General features: G+C 38.7%; 1 protein-coding gene across 3 annotated transcripts in view; it reads right to left on the bottom strand.

Annotated features, from left to right (window-relative positions):
* Positions 1 to 3,794: 3,794 nt before the first annotated feature.
* Positions 3,795 to 23,839, bottom strand: part of LOC119657813 — a 47,366-nt gene continuing 27,321 nt past the window's right edge. For 2 of the 3 annotated variants that reach the window (XM_038064924.1, XM_038064923.1), the window contains 5 exons: positions 10,923 to 11,062; positions 9,728 to 10,105; positions 9,507 to 9,636; positions 4,718 to 4,867; positions 3,795 to 4,357 (listed from right to left, as the gene is read on the bottom strand). In XM_038064924.1, coding sequence (XP_037920852.1) covers positions 4,134 to 4,357; positions 4,718 to 4,867; positions 9,507 to 9,636; positions 9,728 to 10,105; positions 10,923 to 11,062 — 1,022 coding nt within the window. In that variant the 3' untranslated portion in view covers positions 3,795 to 4,133. The remainder of the gene's footprint in view (positions 4,358 to 4,717; positions 4,868 to 9,506; positions 9,637 to 9,727; positions 10,106 to 10,922; positions 11,063 to 23,839) is intronic. The other variant, XM_038064925.1, reaches the window with a different exon arrangement.

Here is a 23,839-nt window from a genome sequence, read left to right as displayed (position 1 = left end):
TTAATTTACTTCTCAAAATTCTAGGCCGGATTTAAAAATACTCTTCCAAAATTTGATTTGTTTCAACGTTTCTGACCAATAGTCTGAATAATGGAAAATATGGTAATGAGATCGGCGAGTTGGAGGTCCCGCCAACTGAAGACGACGGACAAATGCTGCCACCATCAAGCATAGAAGAAACAGTCCGTGCAATCCACCGGCCTAAAAACCGTAGGTTGCCAGGAGCCGAGGGAATTACAGCCGAACTGGTTAAATATGGAGGCGGGTCAAACCTCTTACTGTACAAGACAATGATCTTGCCAGTCCTCATGTATTCCTCGGAGACTTGGGTTCTTAGCAAGAAAAATTGCGAACTCTTGAAATCTATGAGCGATACCATGACCGTCCGGTTGTGGATAAAATCCGGCTCAACAGGTTGCGGTGGGCGGGTCACTAAATCCCTATGGATGAGGATGATCCAACCCGGGAAGTATAAGGACAATATCTATGGCAGAAAAAGAAGACGAAGCAGATCCTGTCTGAGATGGAGCGATGGTGTAGGTCAGGACGTCGGACAGCTTTTAGGGATATCGAATTGGCGGACCTCAGCGCAAAACCGGGATGTCTGGAGTTCCTTATTAAGGCAGGCCTATACCAGATACCGGTTGTTGCGTCGTTGATGATGATGATGGTAATGAGACGGACTAATGGAAACCATTGTATATGGTTTAAAAGTTTCCCATTGAGCTCAAACCCCCGGTTGAAAGAAGAAAAGTTAAGTCACCTTTAATTCGAAGCGAATAGCAACTACTTGCTTAAAGAACGAACTAATGAAATAAAATTGCAAACTTTAAGTCTCAATCTAGATTGTGTATTGGCAGAAACCACTGATGAAATGATAAAATATATCGTCCGAAATGGCCATTCACGGTAGAGCAAAACATTGTAAAGGCGACGTCGATCAAAGGGTAGTATAGGTCTCATGGTGAAAACCTGGATTGATATTTACGAAGGAACAGAAATAAACAACCAACGTCAACAGCTCTCCAACCAAACCCTGTTTCCACCTCCTCGTGATGATCGCTGGGAGTTTTTCTTAGCGAAAAGCTGCAGATGAAGAATGATGAAGGCGAGTTTTCCGCGCTTAAAAACAGAAAAAATTATACCAACTGGTCCTCAAGTGGGGGTTTGGGTAAGGCCGACATAGGAAACCTATCACGAAGCTGTAGAAGGCTCCTTCCGACTGGATGGATCTTACAACAACGGAACCGGTAACAAAAATGGACAACGATTTCTACATTTTCTGATGTAACAGTGTCGCAAGAGCACGGAAGCCTGGGAGAAACAACAGGTTTGTGAACTCGAAAAGTACAGAGGGCCACCGCACCAGCCGCGCGAGTTTTACCAACAATTCAGCAGGTTGAAGTCAAATATACCTCGATGATGCCGTTGCTAAGTACCACCTATAAGATATTCTTTGCTATCTTGCTAGGTTGAATATGCCCATACGTCCAGAATATCATCGGTCAATACCAAAAAGGTTTTACTCCAGGCAAACCAGCAACAGATCAGATTTATCCTGTGCGGCAATCGATGGGAAAACTGTTCGAATATGGCCATCAATTGTACAAATTTTTCACTGGTAGTACAACCAGAGTAAAACTGCACACGTCCTTGGAAGAATTCGGTATCCTGACTCAATTAATAAAACTGGCTAGACTGACCATGACCAATGTGAGAGGACAGATTCTAAGACAAGAGGACGTCCTCATCCTTTTCAACCTCGCTCTGGGAAAAGTGATCCGTGAAGCTATAGTACACACTATTCTCTTCAAGTCCACCCAACTACTGGCCTATGCTGACGATATCGATATTATGTAGAGATGTACAAACTGCTATCTTTCAGATCGAGCAGGTGGTTATCGCGAGAGATAGTGAGTTGCACATTAATAAACATAAGATGAAATATATGATGGCAACATCAACATCAAGCGACGAAATAACAACAAATGACACTGATCAACTGAGACCGATAAAAGCTACAATGAGGAAATCCACGCACAGTTGTTGGCAGCCAATAGAGCCTATTTCAGCTTACAAAAACTGTTCCGCCCGAAACGTCTCACCACTCACAAGATCAAAGCTTTTACTATACAAGACAATAATCTTGACGTCCCTCATGTATTTCTCTTAGCCGCGCTCGACAGAGCAATTTTTCGAAGATTTTTGGGCAATTTACAAGCGGATGGACGCAGCCTACATAAAGATGAAAGATACCCCGCCCATCTGGTTGTGGATAAAATCTGGCTCAACAAGTTGTGGTGGGAGGGTCACTTAATCCGTATGGGTGATCCAGCTCAGAAAATCCCTAAGGGCAATATCTATGGTAGAAAACGATGTGGCAGACCCTGTCTAAGGTGGAGCGATAGCGTAGATAAGGACAACAGACCGCTTTTAGGCATACCCAATTGGTGAAGCTCGACGTGATCGATTGCACCATTTTATTTTATCAAAGGCCTGATCTGGGTGTAATCGTGAGGCCTTCAAATCACCATCCAGCTTATGAAGTCACCGGAAAGTCTATAAGGGCAATATCTATTGTAGAAGACATGGCAGACCTTGCCTCAAATGCAGCGATGGCATAGGTCAGAATATTTAGTAGACCTCGATGTAAAGCCGTGATGTGTGGAGTTTATTATTAAGGCAGGCCTAGATCGGATACGGTTTCTGGCGCCTTTGATGATGATGTTGTTTCCAGTACGAGTTAATTGAAAGATTCATTGTTCATTCAAGTAAATCTCATTGGATTTAGTTGATTCAAGAAGTAAAAATAAATAAGTTCACATTTGAAAAATGAATGCTTAGACTTTTTTTTTAACTTGGGAGAAGTTTAGTATACGCTATTTGATAAGAACTGTAGCACATTAGCACGAAATTAGAGACATATGTGAACTTGTATTCCACGATCATCCATAGACTCTTATTTCCTAAAAGTGGAAATTATTCGTTCTAATTTTATTCTGTGTTTGTACCGGAAATATTTTCAAAGTGAGCATTTTAGTTTAGATTTCAATAGCTTCAACGAAATTAATTACCGATGCGCAGATTACACATACATGTACCATATTATCTACTAGTTATCTTATAGAGATCCGAATAGGAAGCGGAGAATGCTCCGTCAATTTACGGTTCCAGTTCGGATCCATAATCTTTGATGCGATCGCAACAACAATCACCACTAGAGTAAGACATTTACTGCGATAACGATGCCTGCCTTTCATTTTATTTACAAAATTGCAATATGTCAATTGAAATTTATCACAGCAATCAGATCAATATTCGAGAAAACTTGCATTTTTGCGATTATTGACATTTGATAATACAAACTAAGATCACTAAATAATTAAGCTGAACCACAACAAAAAGCACTTTGCGCATAAATATGTCCAAATAAATTGGAAAAATGTTAAAAATCTTTTTTTTAAATTTTTTTTTTCACGAAGTTCCGGCAAAAAAAGTTTGTTGGCAGTGTACCTACTTGCAAGTCCCATTCATACGTTCAACAGTTTAACAGGTATTCGTTCCCTGTAAGAAACACATCACTTTTCCAGATTATTTTGCGGGGAATCGTTGGAGACTTATCTAGGTACAACGTTTTTCGCCATAAAGAATATATTTTCAGTCTAATTGCCGTTTAGTTGCTCAATTTTACATATTTCCTTTTTTTATAAAAAAACTGGTGGCATTGCGAAATTTTCGCTACATTCCCCGATTAAATGCACAAAATCTGTGCGCAAAAACAAATTTTTCACAAAATCGTGGAAAACTGCTGTATTGCGAACCAAACCTTTTTCACTAAATATAGACTTCAATTTCTTCTGCACGTTGTTAACAATAATAAGTACATATGATAATAATAAACATAGATAACAATTGAACAAACTTACAACAATACATAACGATTGACGTTTCTCAATCTCATCACAGAATGAAAGGAATATACTATAACATTCATAATAATGCGAAAAATCGTTGCAAATCTTATCCTTTTTCTCTCCGAATTCGCGATAACAATATTTCAGCAGTGTACTGATAGTTTTCATAGCAACTGTGCCAGCAGCATAAGTTGTTTCCGTGTATAGTTTTTTGTACTCTCAAATGCGCCGAATCGTATCACCAGTGAAAAAGATCGATACTTTCCGCTTAAAGGAGATTTTCTCCTCCTCCTCATCGTCATATCCATCACTCTCGTCGTCCTCACCAAATATAATAGTTCTGGTGTACGGTGTGTCATGGTCGTCCGATTCACAAAAACCTGGATTCAATATAATATTGGGAACCAGTTCTATACTGTCCCAGCCATCCTCATCCTCGTCGACTATAAGAGAGAAGATAAGTCTTGATTGTTTTTCTGTTCATAAGCAAAATAACCTCCGATTGCATAGCATACAACGGCTTTCATACTTTTCTACTAGCCTAGCTCAGATTCATTTACAAATATCACAAAACTATTTTAGATACACATATAACAAAAGTAAATAAAAACAACAACTGGTCATCACCTACATTACTATACAACAAGCAGCACAAATTAAGCAGCATCAATTCTTTTTACAATTTCTATTTTGAGTACAGCCAAACGTAATTTTGTATGTTACTTCAGGTAGCGTGCAAATAATAGCAAGGGAAACCAAAGTTCTCTAAGAAGCGAAAACCACAACATCGAATGGCCGTGTACCAAGGACAGGTGCGTTATAACATTCTTTCGCCAACACCACGCATAATCCAATTGCTAATATCACAAGGGTGCCGAGCACTACGCTCACGGCTGCTATCCATACTCGAGGATCGAACGCAACTAAATCGGCCGAGATAAGACGAATCAAATCTGCAAGAAAAGATGAATCAAATTCAAGTCAAACTACACTACAACTGAAAAATTGTATAAAAAACATCACAACTTTCTATATTTTACTGATAAGTGTCTGTTTCTTGATATAGGCTATAATCTGAGTGTTAGCCTACTATTGTTATGGTGGATGTTATTTTGTCCGACTTGATTATAGCTAGAAACACAAACATAAATTTGTACAGAAGAGATAAGAAGAACTTAAGGGGGTTTCCGGTCAATTTCCAACAAAATATATTATTATACCATAATCAACATTATTTAAGCAGACATCGATATGGAAGATATTTCAAGGCCTAGATGTCCTATAGGGACAGCTTCGTAATTTTTTTCACATTATTTGAGTAAGTAGTTTCTGAGAATGGATTCGTGAAATAAATCATCATATTCTAGCTCCTGTACTCCTCCCTTTTACAACAAATGTCAAAACTAGAATCAGCTCTAGAAACCTTTCATTTGATAGCGCATAGTGCGATGAAACAAAACATTTACAATTCCGTTTTGTGTGTATGGGAACCTCAGCATAGAACGATTTTCCTCTCTGCATTTATATGTATTCACAATTTCAATCTTCCCATCTGGACAAATCCTTTTGTCGGATTATTAAATTATTGGTTTTTCTTTTGCCCAATAATCCTTGAATTTGGACGGTCAAAGGGTAGTATAGGTCCCAAGGCGAAATGTGGATTGGTACCCACAATGGAGCATAAACGAACGCTTGCTGAACCAACACCAACAGCTCTACTACTAAACTTATCTCCACCTTCACGTGGTGATCGCTGGGAGTTCTTTCTTCATAAAAAACTGCAGACGGAGAAGAATGAAGGCAAGTCTCGTGCGCCTAAAAATGGGACAAAATGTACCAACTGATCCTCCAGGGTTGGGGTTAGATAGGGCTGACAACCCTACATGGAAAACCGATGTTACGAAGCCACGGAAGGAGCCTCGGGCAGGATGGATTTTAAAACGACAAACCTGGCAACGACAACGGAATAACGATTTGCACATTTTCTCATGCAGCATGCGCTCCCTGTACAGACTGAATACTGCTAAGCAGCTAGCCGATACCCTGTCCCAATATGAGGCTGATGTAACAGCGTTGCAAAAGATGCGATGGACAGGGACTGGTTTTCTGGAGAAGAGTCACAACACCATTTATTATAGCGGCCATCCAGTAAACTATGTGCTCGGAGTAGGTTTCTTAGTCAGCAAAAAAATGAAATCTGCTGTTATCGGCTTTGAAAATATAAGTAAAAGGCTATGCAATCTGCGTTTGCGAGGCAAGTTTAGAAATATAAGCCTCATAAACGTTCCCACCCCTACAGAGGAGACAGCAGAGTTGGAGAAGGATACCTTCTACGAGGCAGTTGAGCGGACCCTCGAAGCCTGTCCCAAGTATGTGTCAAAATCATACTTGAAGATTTCAATGGTCAAGTAGGGACGGAGCCCGTATTCAGGCGATACGTCGGCTCCCATAACCTACATACCAATGATATCAGACTGCGAATTATTCAGTTGCCAGTATCGCACGAAATGGCTGTTGGAAGTACCTGGTTTGCGCGGAAAGTGGCCCACAAACAAACGTGCGCCTCTCCAGATGGGACCACTTTCAACCAAATTGATCAGCTCGAATTACCACACCACCTACAATCCCCTCCCTCAATCAGGTGAGAGTGAATACTGAAACCATTCACAACACAGCCCTCCACAACATCTATAGGGGCGAATTGGATGCCGCAATAACCGCAGTCAACAGAGATCTTGCAGAGGAAGCATCAACAAGTTATCTTCACAACCACCTGAAGAACGTTATCATTGATACAAAGATACTTAGCCCCAGCCGAAAAGGAGTCGGAACGGCTGGTTTGACGATGAATGTAAGCTAGTTACGGAAAGGAAGAATGCCGCATACCGAGTAATGTTGCATTCTCAAAGAACGCGGGCACGCGCAGAAACTAATCACGAACTCCGTCAAGCGGAGAAGCGATTTCACAGACGGTAAAAGAAAGCCTGGGAGAACCAACAAGTCTGTGAACTCGAAAAATACAGGGAACAACCGCACCAGGCGCAGAATATTTACCAACAAGTCAGCAGGATGAAGCGTTATACACCTCGATGCTCATCCTGCCGAGACAAAGAGGGAAATCTAATTTTCGACAGAATGGGCATATTTGAGCGATGGGTTGGGTATTTTGATGAACTGCCCAACAACCAAAATATCGACGTGTTGGAGGTCCCGCCAACCGAAGACGACGGACAAATACTGCCACCACCAAGCATAGAAGAAACAGTCCGTGCAATTCATCGGCTTAAAAACCATAAGTCCCCAGGAGCTGACGGAATTACAGCCGAATTGGTTAAATATGGAAAGCGAATCAATGCCTGGCAAAGATGCATTATCTGCCTCATACATAAAAAGGAAAATATCACACAGTGCAGCAATTATATAGGTATCACGCTGCTGAGTACCATCTATAAGATATTCTCCTCTATCTTGTTAAGCCGGATAGCCCCATATGCCAAGAACATCATTGGCCCATACCAAAGAGGCTTCACTCCAGGCAAATCAGCAACACATCAGATTTTCTCTCGGTGGCAAGCAATGGAAAAACTGTTGGAATATGGACATCAGTTGCACCATATTTTCATCGACTTTAAAGCCGGCTATGACAGCATAGCCAGGATAAAACTGTACACGGCCATGAGTAAATCGATATCCCGAAATTGATAAGACTGACTAGGCTAACCCTGACCGATATGCAAGGCTAGATAAAAGCAGCAGGATTCCTTTCGAGACACCATCAACAATGATCTAAGACAGGGGGATGCCTTATCATGCGTCCTCAAGTCCACTCAACTACTGACCTACGCTGACGATATTAACATCATGGGAAGAACAACCCGAGATGTACAGTCTATTTTCATCCAGATCGAACAGACGGCGCGAGATCTTGGGCTGCACATCAATGAAGGCAAGACGAAGTACATGGTGGCAACATCAGCACCAAAACCGAAGCCGAAAGAACGAACAACATCCAATTGCACTGGTCAAACGAAAACAATGACCATAGGAGACTTTGAGACCGTTGAAAATTTCTCATATCTAGGGTCGAAAATCACAACCGATAACAGCTGTGAAATCCGCGCACGGTTATTGGCAGCCAACAGAACTTATTTCAGCTTACAAAAACTGTTTCGCTCGAAACGTCTCACCATAGGGTCAACGCTCTTACTGTACAAGACAATGATCTTGCCAGTCCTCACATATTCCTCGGAGACTTGGATTCTTAACAAGAAGAATTGCGAACTCTCGGCCGCGTTCGAGAGTACAAACCTCCGAAGAATTTTTGGCCCCTACATGATGATGGACGATTCCGTAGCCTACATAACAACGAAATCTATGAGCGATACCATGACCGTCAGGCTGTGGATAAAATCCGGCTCAATAGGTTACGGTGGGCGGGTCACTTAATCCGTATGGATGAGGATGATCCGGCCAGGAAAGTCTATAAGGGCAACATCTGTGGTAGAAAAAGAAGACAAGGCAAACCGTGCCTGAGATGAAGCGATGGCGTAGGTCAGGACGTCAGACAGCTGTTAAGGATATCGAATTGGTGGACCTCGGCGCAAAACAGAGATGTCTGGAGTTCCTTATTAAGGCAGGCCTAGACCGAATACAGATTGTTGCGCCATTGATGATGATGAATTGCTATAAGTTAGCAGTCCAACATAGAAATTGTTTTTACATAATTTGGTGAAGTATATGTGGCAAGGATATTCTTTTGAGCCACACTTTTTTCCAAAGTTCCTACGATTCAAACAACAACAAAATGAGTATTACCTACTCGTTTTGGAAATAAGTGCCCCCCAGACATAAGCTGCTAGTATGAAAATTAATCACGCTTTCATTTCAAATCATACTAGCTTAAGTTTGCTTTGACTATAAATATGTAGAGCAGTAAATTCAACCAGTCATCATTATATTATAATAAGACTTGGGAGCAGTGAACGTGGTTTATGGCGGAATTTTCGCTCTTACCTGGGTCATGGTCGAAAAAAATAAATATTATTTTCCGTTTTCAATTGAGGTTCATGAGTTGTATACTTTTTCTTTTCTTTGTTGTGTATGGTACTACATAAAATATCACACTGTGGTACCACTCTCAAAATCACCCACTAGTAATCTTACTACCCTAAGTGGCTCACAATGTAACTACATGAACGCCGCAAATATCAACACAATGAAACGCGAAACGGAATACTTATCATGAAATAAAACTTATCTAGAATTTACATCACATATTACTCCCAAAATTTAAGAAATGCTACCAAAGTCAATTAATTCCAAACTATTATGGTCAGTAATTAACGGCGACTTATTGCCTATACCAAATTTAAACTTTGGGATAGGTTCTTAAACTATACTATGGAAAACATACGTTCATAGAATATCCTAGAAACCATATTTAAAACTCTTTAAAAAGTAACAAACTACGGAAAGCATTCTTATGAAATTAGGAGGGATTTTACTTGTCGCCATAGAATGCTCACCGCTCTAACTACACTTAAATTGTCCAAATTTACGAAATGTAATATTGTTATATAAATAGCATTTTACCTTCCTCCTTTGTTTCTGGTAAAGTTGTGACAACAGTTGTAACGATTTCACCAGGTCCTAATGCATTATTCGCCCATATTCTAAATTCGTAAGTTGTATTTGGTTCTAATTTGTAAACTTCCATTTGTCTCTGAAACGAAAAACAATCAAAAGTCAATTCCGGTCAAAAACAAACCGCCAGCTACCAAAAATACGGCTTCAATATTTTTTTTCATACTCACTATATTCGGGCTAATGTTAATTGGATCCAACCGACTCCAAGGATATGTTTGATTTTCGATTGGTGAAACGTTTCGGTATTCGGCTGTAAAACTTCGTACCGGATAACCTCCAGAATTCGTTGTAGCGTTAAATCGCCAAATTAAATATCCTAAAATAGTCGATGCTTTAAACCATAACAGATTCACAGGACCAGGCGGCGTTCGAACAATCAGTAAAACTTTTCGTGATTTGTAATATTCAGACTCAGCCTCTTCCGTCGTCGAAGATATTATCGTTTCGTTAGGGTTGCTTGCATTGAAGATTTTGTGTAATTTTAAGCAAATGTAGATACCAGCATCAGTTTCCGAAACATTTCTTAACGATAATGAATGGCCGGTCTAGAAACAATTACAAGAAAGTTGGAATTCATTATTATCTTTAAGTAAATCGATAATTGTAAAAGGCATGTTTTAAGACTGCTCACTCAGCTCTTTCGAGGTGGAACGAGAAATTTTACATCGCCCAACTCCAAGGTCAGGTTTAAATAAGGACTTCATAAATTCACTACCCAAAAGCCAGCGAATATTTTCCATTTCGCGGGCATAGCATTTCACATTTGTTTCAGAGTACATACAGGCATATGCAGGATATGCAGACATTCCTGAGGAAGAATATGAGTGTTTCAACTATCCTTCGCAAAATGAGCTTCAAATGATTCATTATCCAGGATAAAGTAGGAAATGCCACTTCAAAAAGCTACACTTATTTGAATTAATTAATCGTGTTTCAACACAGATCTGTTTTGACTGAAAATACCCTATGAGGGGTTTCTGTTGATCCTTTTTATGCCTGTTTGCCAAGTATATGTAGGTTGAGGAGCTGGAGTTCCGCTCTTGTGGGGATCAAATATCTCAGAATTTTTCCGGGGATATACTAGGGAAAATGTAGAACACGCGTTGAGTTTTATCTCAAAATATATTCAATGAAGGGCATTCTTGGTAGTAAGTGTATAAAATCCCTTCATAGCATCAGCACATCGTTTATTTGAAAGCTAAAAAAACTACTTCCTTAAAGTCTTCAAAATGTCGACTCCGCCAAATGGTTATGCTGCTGGGTGATGAGGAAAGTATCCTGTTCTCAATTACGTGCTTTCGTGCATGCGTAAGCCCACGTCATTTAAACATACTCGTATCAAACCAAAATTCAAATGTGTACCTGAATGACATCCGTACTGTTTCCGTTCTGTTTAATCCACATTGTTGTTCCTTTATCTTCACCACAGGGAATTGAAATATTTTTACCTTTGTCTGTTGTATATTCGTTGTATTTGATTGTTGTCGTAAGAACAGTCAACACTGAAAGAATAAGGAAAATTGCACTGTCATCAGAAAACAATTCAACGGAAATGATTTTTACTTGAATCAAAAAGGAATGGCCTTCCTTTAATCGATTCATATAGCGATAAAAATTAGGTCATTTGTACATATGCAGGTTTTAATTAATTTTTTTCGTATACATAAGTTATGTGGGCGTAGCTATATACACATATATATGAATGTATTAACTCTGGCTGTGAATTAATAACGTAGAGATAATATTTGTTTTAGCTTATGGAAGCTCGTGCCAAGTTCAGATTCATAATACACAGCACACGATGCTTTTGTTTGTTTTACTCTTCAGCACCTCAAATTAATTCATGTATCCAGCAAAGTTTGCCAGTGAGATTCCCAATGAAAATTTATATCGGCTCATGTAATACGGACATGTCCTGGCTAACTGTAGTGCGGGAAGTGACTATTAGAGGATATTAAAATTTATATAATCAAATTTCGGAAACGGTTGCACTGTTTGTCTTTGACGTGAAAATCGGTAGAAAGGTTGGAACTGTAAACCCCCATGCATGCAGTGAATGATATTGTTATACGTTGAATTTAAGGGGGCTCCCCATATATCTAAAAGAAGGATGTATTTTTTTTCACCAAATATAGTCATGTGGGGTATCAAATAAAAGATCTCGGTTAGTACTTTCCACGTGTCCGTATTGCTAAGTGGTTAGAGCACAAGGTTATCACTGGTGGCAGTGGGATTTGTATCGTGATTTGACGTCGGATACCAGTCGACTCAGCTGTGAATGAGTACCTGATTCAAATCAGGGTAATAATCTCGGACGAGCGCAATGCTGACCACATCACCGCTTATATAATAGTATATTGTAGTGTACCGTTTCGATCTTGAATGGAGTCCTCTAACACACTTTAAGGCCCAACTTCAATATGGATTGTTGCGCCAACGATTATTATTATTATTAGTACTTTCCGAAGAAAGTATTAATTTTGACATTGGTTGCAAAGGAGAGAGCTGCGGGGGTCCGGAAGAGGTCAATTAGTTCAAGAACCTATTCTCAGAAACTACCCAACCGGAAAATCTAAAAAAATGATGGTGGTCCATGCACATGGTATCTACGCTCCGCAATATTCCCCGCTACTGCTGATATCTGCTCAAATAAAGTCAATTAAAAGTAAATTATTAGATTTCGAAGACTTGCTGCACATACCCCTTAAGTTCAGATTCATAAAACTTTGCAGCAATAGCAGCATTCTGAAAGGTTTAGTGGAAATCCTACTATTATCAACAAAGTTCTTATAGGTCTAAGTTGCCTCTTTCTAGTCAAATTGCTACTCTCTAGGAGATAAATTGTCAGTGCCACGTCGAATTGAACATCTATACATTACGAGTTATATATAACGCGCTATCTATAAATGGAATCATCGTACATCATGCGTTACACAACAAATCAAAAAAACCCGTTATAAATCCGTTGCCCGGTTTGTTTATATTATAAAGACTTTTATGAATGAAAAACAATATCAGCAAATGTATACTAACTCACCGACATAGATTCTTTAAAACAGCATTTTGGAGCATAATTCTACATAATATCCGTTTTGACCTCTTGAATTTTTCATGGATTATTGAAAATACGTCATAAAAACTAGTTATCATATCTATGTGCCCGGATAGCTGACTAGTTAGAGCACAAGGCTATCGTACGGAAGGTCGCTGTTCAAATCTCACTGATAGTAGTGGGATTCGTATCGTGATTTGACGTCGGATACCAGTCGACTCAGCTGTGAATGAGTACCTGAGTCAAGTAAGGGTAATAATCTCGGACGAACGCAATGCTGACCACATTGACTCCTACAGTGTATTGTAGTGTATCATTAGGGTCTTGAATGAAGTGCTCTAACACACTTCAAGGCCCTGATTCAATATGGATTGTTGCGCTAACGATTAGTATTACTATTACCATTTCTAAAGCGCATTTTTTTGATAATAATCATTTTTGGGAAAAAGTAGGAACCAATAATAATTCCTACCCATAAATTACACTATACACTGAGACGTGGGGAATGGGGCGGTTGTCTAATAACTGCTCCATGATTTTCGCAAGCACAAGTGTGACAATTACGCTTTTTAACACCCCCTTAAGGTAAAGTAAGCACCACCCACTACGACGTTGAAGGCTTTAATTTCTGTATCATTTACACCATATAAGTCTTTAGAGCTAAAACCCTTCGTAAACTTCTCCATGTCATTGCCGACTAGCTCAATTTTTTAGGACGTCATGAAACCAATGAGTTCACCACAACCACGCAGATGATTGAAGGACGTCGAACATATGCAATTCTTTTCTTCCGTCATACAAATCCAAGCAATGCGCTGGGAGACGAATCACCTCTGTGTAGTTTTCTTGTTCTTATCATATATTTTACAGAAACATATATTGTTTGTCGTCTTGTTCAAATTTAAAGCCAATTAGCCAAGATCGATGAATCTGCGAGAGAACAGATGTCAACCGCATAATGATGTGATTGAGAAAAGATATCATGATGTATTAAAGCCCTCCACGTCCTTCAGTCAAGATAACAAGGAAACATCACCCATTACAAGGAGAAATAATATCAGTAACAAGATGCAACTACGCTTTGGTCTTCAAATTACCTCGAGATTTTGCCTACATGCAGCACATGGCACTTTGAACCGTCATATGTCATTCTAACAATAGCTACTACAAAGAATAAAAACACTTTAGTTACTTTTCTACTACCAAATAGAAATTAATTAATTGTAAATGCGCATTTTGAGCCCCAGTTGTGCCCTTCCACAGTACACTGTCAAATACGTATATTGGATGTGCCTGTTGCTACTTATATGTTTCTATATTTCATCGGTCCCCTCTCTGTTAAGAACTAGATAATATTCTAATTAGGTTAATAAGAGGCCTCAAGAAAGCGGGAATTGGGTTAGACTTCAAAGGTATCTTAATCGTGAATGTTACGTAGCTGCTAGGTGTCTCATTTGCTATATCACTGACCAGTTTCGAATAAATATTGTCATGGCATGATTTAAACTATTTCCCTCTGATTCAGATAAGAAGACCGGGTTCGCTTATGCATCTAGTTTCCTGCTATTTTTGCATTCTAACTATTATATTTACGCGTTGCCCTATGTGATACTATATGCTTCCTCTATGATATGCCGTGCTACCATCAACTTCAGAGATTTGCTTTTCCTTTTATTTTTCCCGGTCGTTTCCACTTCTCCCGGCATATTAAAACCCGTCGTTTAACTTGTCCTATCGAACTCTTTTCACAGTCTGGACACGTTACTTTGTATATCTGCTGGACTAGTCTGATTGATCTGGTTTTGATATGGTGTAGTTTGCCCGATGACACCATGTAGATTTTCAATCCTTTTATAAGTCCTTTAGGTTTTGACGAAGCCGCTTTTCATTTCGATGTTGTTGACGGGGACAGTGCCCATACTTTTTAGTGTTTTGCATTTTTCTTCATGAGCCTCTCAATGACAAATAGTTCTTAACTCCGTATTCCATGACATCTTCTCATTTATAAATAACATAACATAATAATCTGCCGACCATTGTGTGAAAAGGGTATGATTTTATATGGAATATTTCGTTCTGTGTCGACGAGTTTACCTATCAATTCGAAGGAGAATCCCTTCCTCTCCTCTAATAATTTTTGCCTTCAAATTCCCCATCGCGCATCGCACAATGGTAAAAATACCATCTACATACCTTGTGCAGATTTTAAGAAGGTACCAATTGAACTGTATATAATTTTCAACCCAAATCATTAACAGGTCACTCAAAGAAGATTATAGGGGGTTCCCCATTGCCATACCTTTGGTTCCATTGTAAAATTTTCCTGTAAAGAACAGGTAGCTTTCCGTCATACATATCCCGGCAAGGAGCTTACCGGTTTTCTTAAGGGGGTCATCCCGTGTGAAGGCCGTTTTTTTTGCCTTTTTTTGAAAAATTATTTTGAAGGACTGCATAAAGATAGAAACGTGATTTTTTCAGCATATGTTTATTGATATCTCTAGTATATGTGATAAATTTTTCAGCTTGATTTCGTAACTAATTTTCGGAATAGGTGTTAATTTATGCACCCATCTCCAAAAAAAGGTGTTTTTCTGCTGCCACGCTGGAGGGCGCCGCGTTCATCTGAGGGAAAAAAGCTAAACGACATTTTAATGTGGACAATATTCCACGGTCCGCAAACTAGGATAATTAGAAAATATTAAAAGGTAAATTTTTGGTGGGCTTTTAAACTTAATTTTTTGGATTTTGGTGTTTTTTTATGGCTTTTTTTATGAATAAAAAAAAACTACCAGTCCGATTGCAATTATCCTAGTTTGCGGACCGTAGAAATATGTACTAAAGAAGCCGTGAAAATTTCAAATAATTTGGTTGGATAGATTTTGAGCTATGGTGGCAGCCGATTTTCAAGATGCAGTTTCGAGAAAAACGCATTTGAAAATTTAAATGTGATTATCAACATTAAAATTTTAGCTCACCATTAATCTGCTATAGTTGTTCCATAGAGAGCACCCTCCGTTTCTTCAAAAAAGTCTTGTAAGGGCGATTGTTGCTCTCTGGTGTCAATTGTGGCTCTTTTAGCGAGGTCAGTCGATCGTCGTTCGGACCGCCCAATTCGCGCTTCATTACGGCGGTCGACATAAACCTGACATATGTGACCAACTTGACATCCCATTGTCACTAGGATTTTGAGAATGCCTATGAATCCTTCATTGAAAATAATTACAGCCAGAAAAGTGGCTATTTCTACGAGGGGAACGAAAGTTCAGATCAATGCATTTAACGACTCATTGTTATTCTGGGTCTCTGCTCCTAAACATCTGTTCAAGAGATCATCTCGTGACAAATCTTCGTAGATTGGTTTGATGACTGTTTGAACTTCTTCAGTCAAAGGTGTCTTCTCGTGGTGAAAACTATCCAGTTCTCTTTTAGCTTCCGCTTTGCGCCATTTGCACCAACTGTCCTCGCCTGCTGGACAATTTTGATGCTGAGGATTTTCGTCTGTAGAACATTTATGGAAGAAAGTTTCCCAAATTTCTTGCTTCATTCCTTCTATCGAATTTGCGTGTCGACGAATAGCCAGCCCAGGAAATGTAGTGAGGTCCTTATCAGTAAGTTTTCCAGCCCCTTTTCCACCAATGCCTTTGTGATTCCTCTTTGCATTTCTAAGCCGCGTTCCCATTCTTTTCTCGACATGTCATACGTATTCCTTTTTTACTACCACGTATATTTTATTTTTTTGCAGAAATACCGGAGAAAACTCCAGCAAAATCCAATATACAATATACAAAACTTGTCGCAATTGAAACATCCATGTTCATGCCTGCTAAAAGTTTCTTTGCTGATGTTGATGCGAAGTCCTTTTTCTTCTCTGATAACTATCGATTCCCATGAAATACTCGTTTTTTAGTGCGAGCATGACGTTGAACGTTAAAGCGATCTCCCCTCGTACGATGCATTTAAAAAAATCACTGAACACACAAACAGCGCAATACTCCCAATAAAATATAACTGAGTATAGCTTGAAAGCCTTTCAGTGCTCACTCTAGACTGGATTATCCTTTTTATTCCAAACAGCAAATAAGTTTAGATAATTGATTGGTTTTCCTTTTTTTTATATTTATACCTGTGTTCGAATTTATAAGGCTCAGGTAAAAAACTAACCGGTAAAAAAAGATTCGATGCTCTTTCTCATCGAATACTCTAGCCGCGGCTGCGAACTCCTTACCTGTTTAACCCTGTAATTTCTGAAGGACTCGGAATATCGGAAAATCCCTTTGCCCACATATTCTCCACTATATATAGATACAATTCATGCAAAAAAAAAATCGATTTCTCCAACCCGACACACGGGATGACCCCCTTAACATGGGATTTTTCCTTAGTAACCGCTCCTTCAAGTAAAGAAGTTCTTCCTTCAGCGGGGTGCTTGGAAACAAGGCTCCCATGTCGAAGGACAGTAATCGTTAATCCGGTGACGTGAACTATGCATCCTTTAGCTTCATTAGGAGCTCCTCTCTATTCCTAATAGATCACTCAGAGGCATATCCACCGTTTGAGCACGATGAGAGCTGAGATGATTTGAAAAGACAATTCGTATCCGCATGTTACAGTAACTAGCCATTTCAACCACAAGAAGTGACACTTCACCCGATGTAACAAGACTCAGAATCATCTTGAATTCTTCAGGATGTGACCTCCATCTTAAGTAGAACATGGGAGAAGAAGATGTTAACAGCGGCACACTGTTCATCCGTATACTTCGATGGACATTCCAAGACATCTGTTATCTGATCAGCAAGATAAATTTATCACTGTTGAACGACAACTGGATTAAATAACCGGCCGGCATTGAACTTAGTCGAAACTCCCACCCTGCGAAAAACAGCAGATCCAACTCCTAAATGAAGCCAAGCATTTGGTGATAATCCTCTTCGAGACCGATTTCAGCATTCTTCTCATTGCATATATCCAGGAGATAGCTCGTAAATCAACTGATGATCCACCCATGACCATCCCAAAATACATTGCCCCAACGCCCCAGAAAATAAAGGTAGTGCCAATTTGTTCTATCAAAGGCCTGATCTGAATGCATCTGCTTTCAAATCTTCATCCACCGTTGTTTCGGCCAGCCCTTTAGTCGCTTACCATCGCCTTCGATGTTCAGACCAATCTTGGTGAATGCATTCTCGTTAGCACGAATTACATGACCATACAATCGAAGACACTTCTCTCGCAATTTTTCCACGATCTGTGCAGCCCCATACTGATCGCGGATATCCTTATTTCGGATAACGATCGCTTTATATAAGTATAATAAAACACAAATAGGGATTTTTAAGACCCTAAAATCTTTGAAAATACCGAAGCCGCACAGTGCCATTAAACGGTGTAATGAGATCTCCTCTGTCGAAGAATAATATTATGTGAGAACTTCCATATTCAGATGATATTGACATTCAAAGTCTTGAATTTCTAAACAAGCGGCAACTTTGACCTATTATAACTTTGTTAGTAATAGTTTCAACCGTTTGGTAGTATTATGCTCTATGTTATGATATATCCTACATTGTTGCAAAAGTTCGTGGTGATAGAGTGAACTTAAGGGAGTTTTGCAACCAATTACTAAAAATTATAGTTAAATACTATTATTAATTTTATTTGCACAGATATTGGTATGGAGGGTATTTCGGAGCCTAGGCAGCATATAGTCACAGCTTTTGGTTGTTTTCAGATATTTCGATTGAGTAGTTTCTGAGAATGGGTTCGTAAAAGAAATAATCACTTTCGACTCCCACACTCCCCACTTTTCCAACAAATGTCAAAATTAAGACCGGTCTCGAAGAGTTCTAACCGGTGGTGATAAAAAATGTACACCCCCTTTTCGCATTTATGGGGACCCCCTTAAATTCGACGTAGAATGATGTAACTGGCGTGAATCGCTACAACTGTCTCCGAGAAAAAATGCGTGTGACGGACAGACAGACAGACAGTAAACCGATTTTAATAAAGTTTTGTTTTACGCAAAGCCTTAAAAACCACCAACCCCTTTCAGTCGCCACAGTACTGTGATCGAAAATCCGAAATACCAATATTTATTTCAATTAAAATAATTTTTACGAAGTGCAAGCCATTAGTGAGATAGAAGAAAGTAATGAGAACTCATCTAATTGCAGAATAGTTAGATCTTGTGGTTTTTAATTAAGCGATGATACGACATAAGCAAACCACCTGTTTGTCTTGTAGTTATCAGGTATACTACACGTTTCACTTTATGAAGTTCATAGAAGAGCTTAAAGCCTTCAACGGTCTAGGCTAAATGAGGAAAGGAGATACGTTTGGGGGCTTCTAGGAATCTCAGGAATATACCTTAATGAGCAGCAGAAGTGCGAATATTGGTTATTTGTAAGCGTTTCCAATAAAAAAACATCGAAATATGCTTTAAAGTGTTTTTCGAGGATTTACATTTTGATATCAATTAGATTCTACGAGGACTACTTTAGTAATTAAATCAATACTTACTTACTTCCATTATATCTAAGAAAGATACCTTATGAATATTACTTACGAAGTCCAAAATCAATAAAAAATAAATGGTAAGAATTATAGCTTAGATAAAGGAATATACAGAAATAACAGTAGCAAGTTAATGCAATAATATATCAAATCTATGCTGCTGCTGTGGCTATTAAACACATAACTGAACAGCATTAGTTGAATTGTAACACAGCAAACCAAAGTAGTATTCCGGTCGATGCCGTCTTACCCTAGTATGGGACAAACGACTTAATACTACTTATGCGGAAAACTTCACAAGCGAATCCAATATATGCTGCCAACTCCTATCCGAAAAACCAAATTCTTTTCTATAACAATTTTACAAACTTCTCGAATAGTGCAGTCATTCAGGCTAACAAAAACCATGATTACATCCCTACATGTGTGTATTGATTCGTTTCCATATTGGCAAACACAAAAATATATCCACCCTTCAAGGTCACCATGTAAGTTTTCAGGCATTTTCCTTGAAAGAAAAACTTACCGCAAAACTATTTTTAGAGGCCCTACTTACTGCCCGCGAATTTATTACATGCGCTATCGTGTTGAATCTGATTATTAATTGTAACCAGGCTGGCGCTATAAATCTATTGAAGGTATTCATTGCATCAAAACCAACCCTAAATTATATCGGAGCGAATGAGTTTGAAAAATATGGGATAAGTTTGTCATTCATTGAATTGAGAAGTTTATATTAGGTAATAATTTGTAGATTGGATGACACCTTAGCCCATTTGTTAAAGGTACTTTAATTAATTTTCCTTCTTATATGTGAGTGCACAGAATACTTTTTTTGTCATAAAAAAGTTTGGACCAATTCGCAATGATTGTATAATCGCCTCGCCATGTTCATTTTACAAAACTGATAAATGACAAAATGGAAACGACAAATTATTCGTTTCAGGATTTTGTTGCTTTCTTATGTAACAATCATTGAGGCAACAGCTGTGTTCACGTAACCAGAAATGTGATTGCATATTATTCTGTGATATTTAAAGGTGGGAATATTATTCATTGAAAGAATAATTTGACCGGTTTCAGCTTTGTTAACAACACAATATTTCCAATAAAATTTCAAAATCGATTCCTCGAATAAAGTCAGCTAGTAAACGGTCCATAAATTGTATAAGAGTAGAGCAAATATTATGCTGTGAAAGTCAATTGCAGACGAGATGTAGCCAATAACTATTTATTGCTATAAAGTAGTTCCAAAATAGCTTTTCACATTTATGTACTATTAATATAAATTAGTTTATAATCATAGATAGCCAAAGAAAACTATCCATAAGGTTGTGATTGAACTATATAGATAATTCAACTGAATTAATTTCTGAATTGGATATAAGTATGTACAAGATTGCAAATGTGATGACAATTTACCTGAATCTTCCGCCAAATAAGTCACCAATAAAAGTAGGTTATAATAGAATGAAAGTGAAACAACTGAAGAATAATACCTGCCGCCAAAAGTTAAATTCTAGGTTCATGTAGAACTAATCTTGAGCCCCGAGGTTGCTCTCTAGAACCTAATTCGCAATTGACAATAATTACTATGCCTTGACGGGTTCTGGGCAGGAACCACATATTTAATATGCCGTTTCAATCAAGGTGGAAGGAAGAGAAACAAAGCGACAGTATGAAGGACGAAACAAAACGTAACCATACATCGAGCTTGGCAGTTCTTAACAAAACAAGTACAAACAAGTCGGGAAACCGGAAGCTTGACACTTCAAGTAAAAAAGGTTTTGTGTTTCCCTATGTGAGAAGCAACATCTTCGTCTCCATTACCGCAAGAAGCCGTTCTTTGCCGTTTATAGTCGGTCAACACTTAGAACTATAGAGAGCGACAGACGGACGACATTGCAGTAAATTTTAGATTTGAGACATGCGCTGATACGTCGTTCACAAAAAACACCAGTCGTGGAATGTCACTTCAACCAGGTTGCGATAATGCGTGAAGCAATTTCATAACCCAGTTCTCCATTGACTGACAGCATTGACTCGAGATATTTAAAACGCTCAATTCTGGCAATAGAAGTAACCTACCCAGAACTGTTCTAAGTTCTAAGTGTTGACCGACTATAAACGGGAAAGAACGACTTCTTGCGGTAATGATCACATCCGAAATGAAGATATCCGCGATCGTTATGGGGTTGCACCGATCGTGGAAAAACTGCGAGTGCGGCGTTTTCGATGATGTGGTCACGTAATTCACGCTAACGAAAATTCACTTACCAATATTGGTCTGAACATCAAAGTGAATGGTTAGCAACCAAAAAGGCGGCCGAAACAACGGTGGCTCGATACGCTGGATGGGAATTTAAAGGCCACGCGATTACATCCTGATTAGGCATTTGATAAAATAAAATGGCGAAACCGATCACGGCGAGCCGACTCCGCTTGTGAACGGTACAAAGCTGTAGAAAAAGAAGAAGATGGGATAAGCGACGAATGCACGACAGCTCCGGGTCATATAACTAGAAATTCCATTGCCCTCTATTTTTTAGAAAGCGATTTAAATAAATCATTTGATGGAAAGCCCTGTATTGATAATAATCAACCTCATACGCTTCACACTCTGAGTTTGATACAATATTATTAGCGAATGCCAAAAATTCAACCTACATCAGATATAAACAAGTGGGAATACCGGAAGCTCGTGCTTCGGGTATAAAGGTTTTCTATTCATCTTATCTAAGAAATTTCAACTCACATTTTTCTATCCGTATACAGCTACAAAACTACGAGACATATTACAGCCGTAGATGTCACGTTCACCCTAAACAAACAAACTGCCTATTTTCGAATACTGTACACATATAGGCACGTATATAGATTGATCGTACCCATATTTCCGATTTACTTCTTATATTTATTTGAATTAGGCACTACCCGCAAAGTCCATTAGCACGCATATACTATATACCTACATGTCCCGTTGGAATAATTGATATTTATATACAAATGATTAAAGAACTAAAACAAAATAATTCTTTTTCACCCAATTCATACGAACTTACTTCGTTGTAGTATTGACGATTGATATGTGATGATGACGTCATGCAGGTTGTAGAGTGCAAATTCACAAAAAATTGTAAATTTTTATCCCCTACAACTTTGTTAATAATAGTTTGATTTCCTTCAAACTTCACCAAATTGTGCATTATGTTCTTCATTATACGCATACGCATTATGTTGTGCATTATACGCATACGCATGCCTTACTTCTGGGATGAACATAAGGAGGGTGCCGGGTAAATTTCTAAAATGTGGAAATATACAATTATTAACTTTATTTGTGCAGATATCGGAACCGGATATATTTTGAGGCCTAGATTTCGTAGAGATGCACTATTGCGAAACTTGGGATGTGTATGCACGAGACTGTCCTCTATGTCGGTGCAACTATGAGCAGATATCGGAATGGGACACATTTTGAGGTCTAGATTTCATCTAAATGCACCACACTGATTTTTTTCAGATTTTTAGGTTGGGTAGTTTCCGAAAATGAGTCCTCTCTCACTTTAAGTGCGTACATTTTGACTCCTCACTCAATTGCGGAAAGTACTAATCAAGACCTTTTATTTGATACCCTACGCGACTATATCCGGTGAAAAAAATTTGAATCCCCCTTTGCCTGTATGGGGAGCCCCCTTTAAATTCCACCTGAATTTATGCCGCTCGCTGATGCGTAGGAATTCATAGTTCCCATCTGTCCAATAAATTATTGGAAAAATGTTGACTCCTCACTCAATTGCGGAAAGTACTAATCAAGACCTTTTATTTGATACCCTACGCGACTATATCCGGTGAAAAAAATTTGAATCCCCCTTTGCCTGTATGGGGAGCCCCCTTTAAATTCCACCTAAATTTACGCTACTCGCTGATGCGTAGGATTTCATAGTTCCCATCTGTCCAACAAATTTCGTTTGGATCGGTTTAGCCGTTTTGGAGAAAAGTGAATTGATAAACAAACGGACAGACAGTGAATCGATTTTAATAAAGTTTTGTTTTACAAAAAGCCTCAAAAAGAAAATTTGACACTATGGCTCCACGGTGTATATTCGTTTTTAGTATGTGATACTATTGAATTTAATATAACAGTACACTGTTTATTACTAATTTTTTTTAACTAAATATAAAGTTGCGATTTTGTGGCATAGATTGTTTTCAGATTTTTCAGTTGGCTAGTTTCTGGGAATGATTCCTGTCTCAGTCAGTAAATTTTGATCGGACTAACCACTGATATTAGAATTAACATCTAGTTCATAAAATAATTCCAAACTAATTCAGGGAATATTTTTACACTCCCTCTATGGGACTGATTCGCTCCTCTAAATTTAGTTCATAATCATACTATCCGTGGAATTTCATAGTTTTCATATACCTACCAAATTTCATCCCATTAGGGACGACGGTGTCAGAATAAGCGTGCGGCAGGCAGCAAGCAAATTTAATAAGGTTTCATTTTAGACAAAACTTTAAAAATGGAACAAAAGGGTCTGCAAAATATAAAGAGGTAAAGAGATAATAAGATGCTGAGGAAGAAAGACCGGAAACAGGTCGACTAGCAGACCCCAACAAAGCTAAGGTGGCGGAGCCATTCTAAGGTTGGTAGGAAAATCGTGGAATACCTTGAAAACAAGCGTCGAGATGTTGAACATTACTAAAA

The sequence above is a fragment of the Hermetia illucens genome, chromosome 5, assembly GCF_905115235.1.
Source record: "Hermetia illucens chromosome 5, iHerIll2.2.curated.20191125, whole genome shotgun sequence".
NCBI lineage: Eukaryota > Metazoa > Arthropoda > Insecta > Diptera > Stratiomyidae > Hermetia > Hermetia illucens.
Note: the sequence above shows the minus strand (reverse complement) of the source record. Positions and strands in the feature narration are given on the sequence as shown.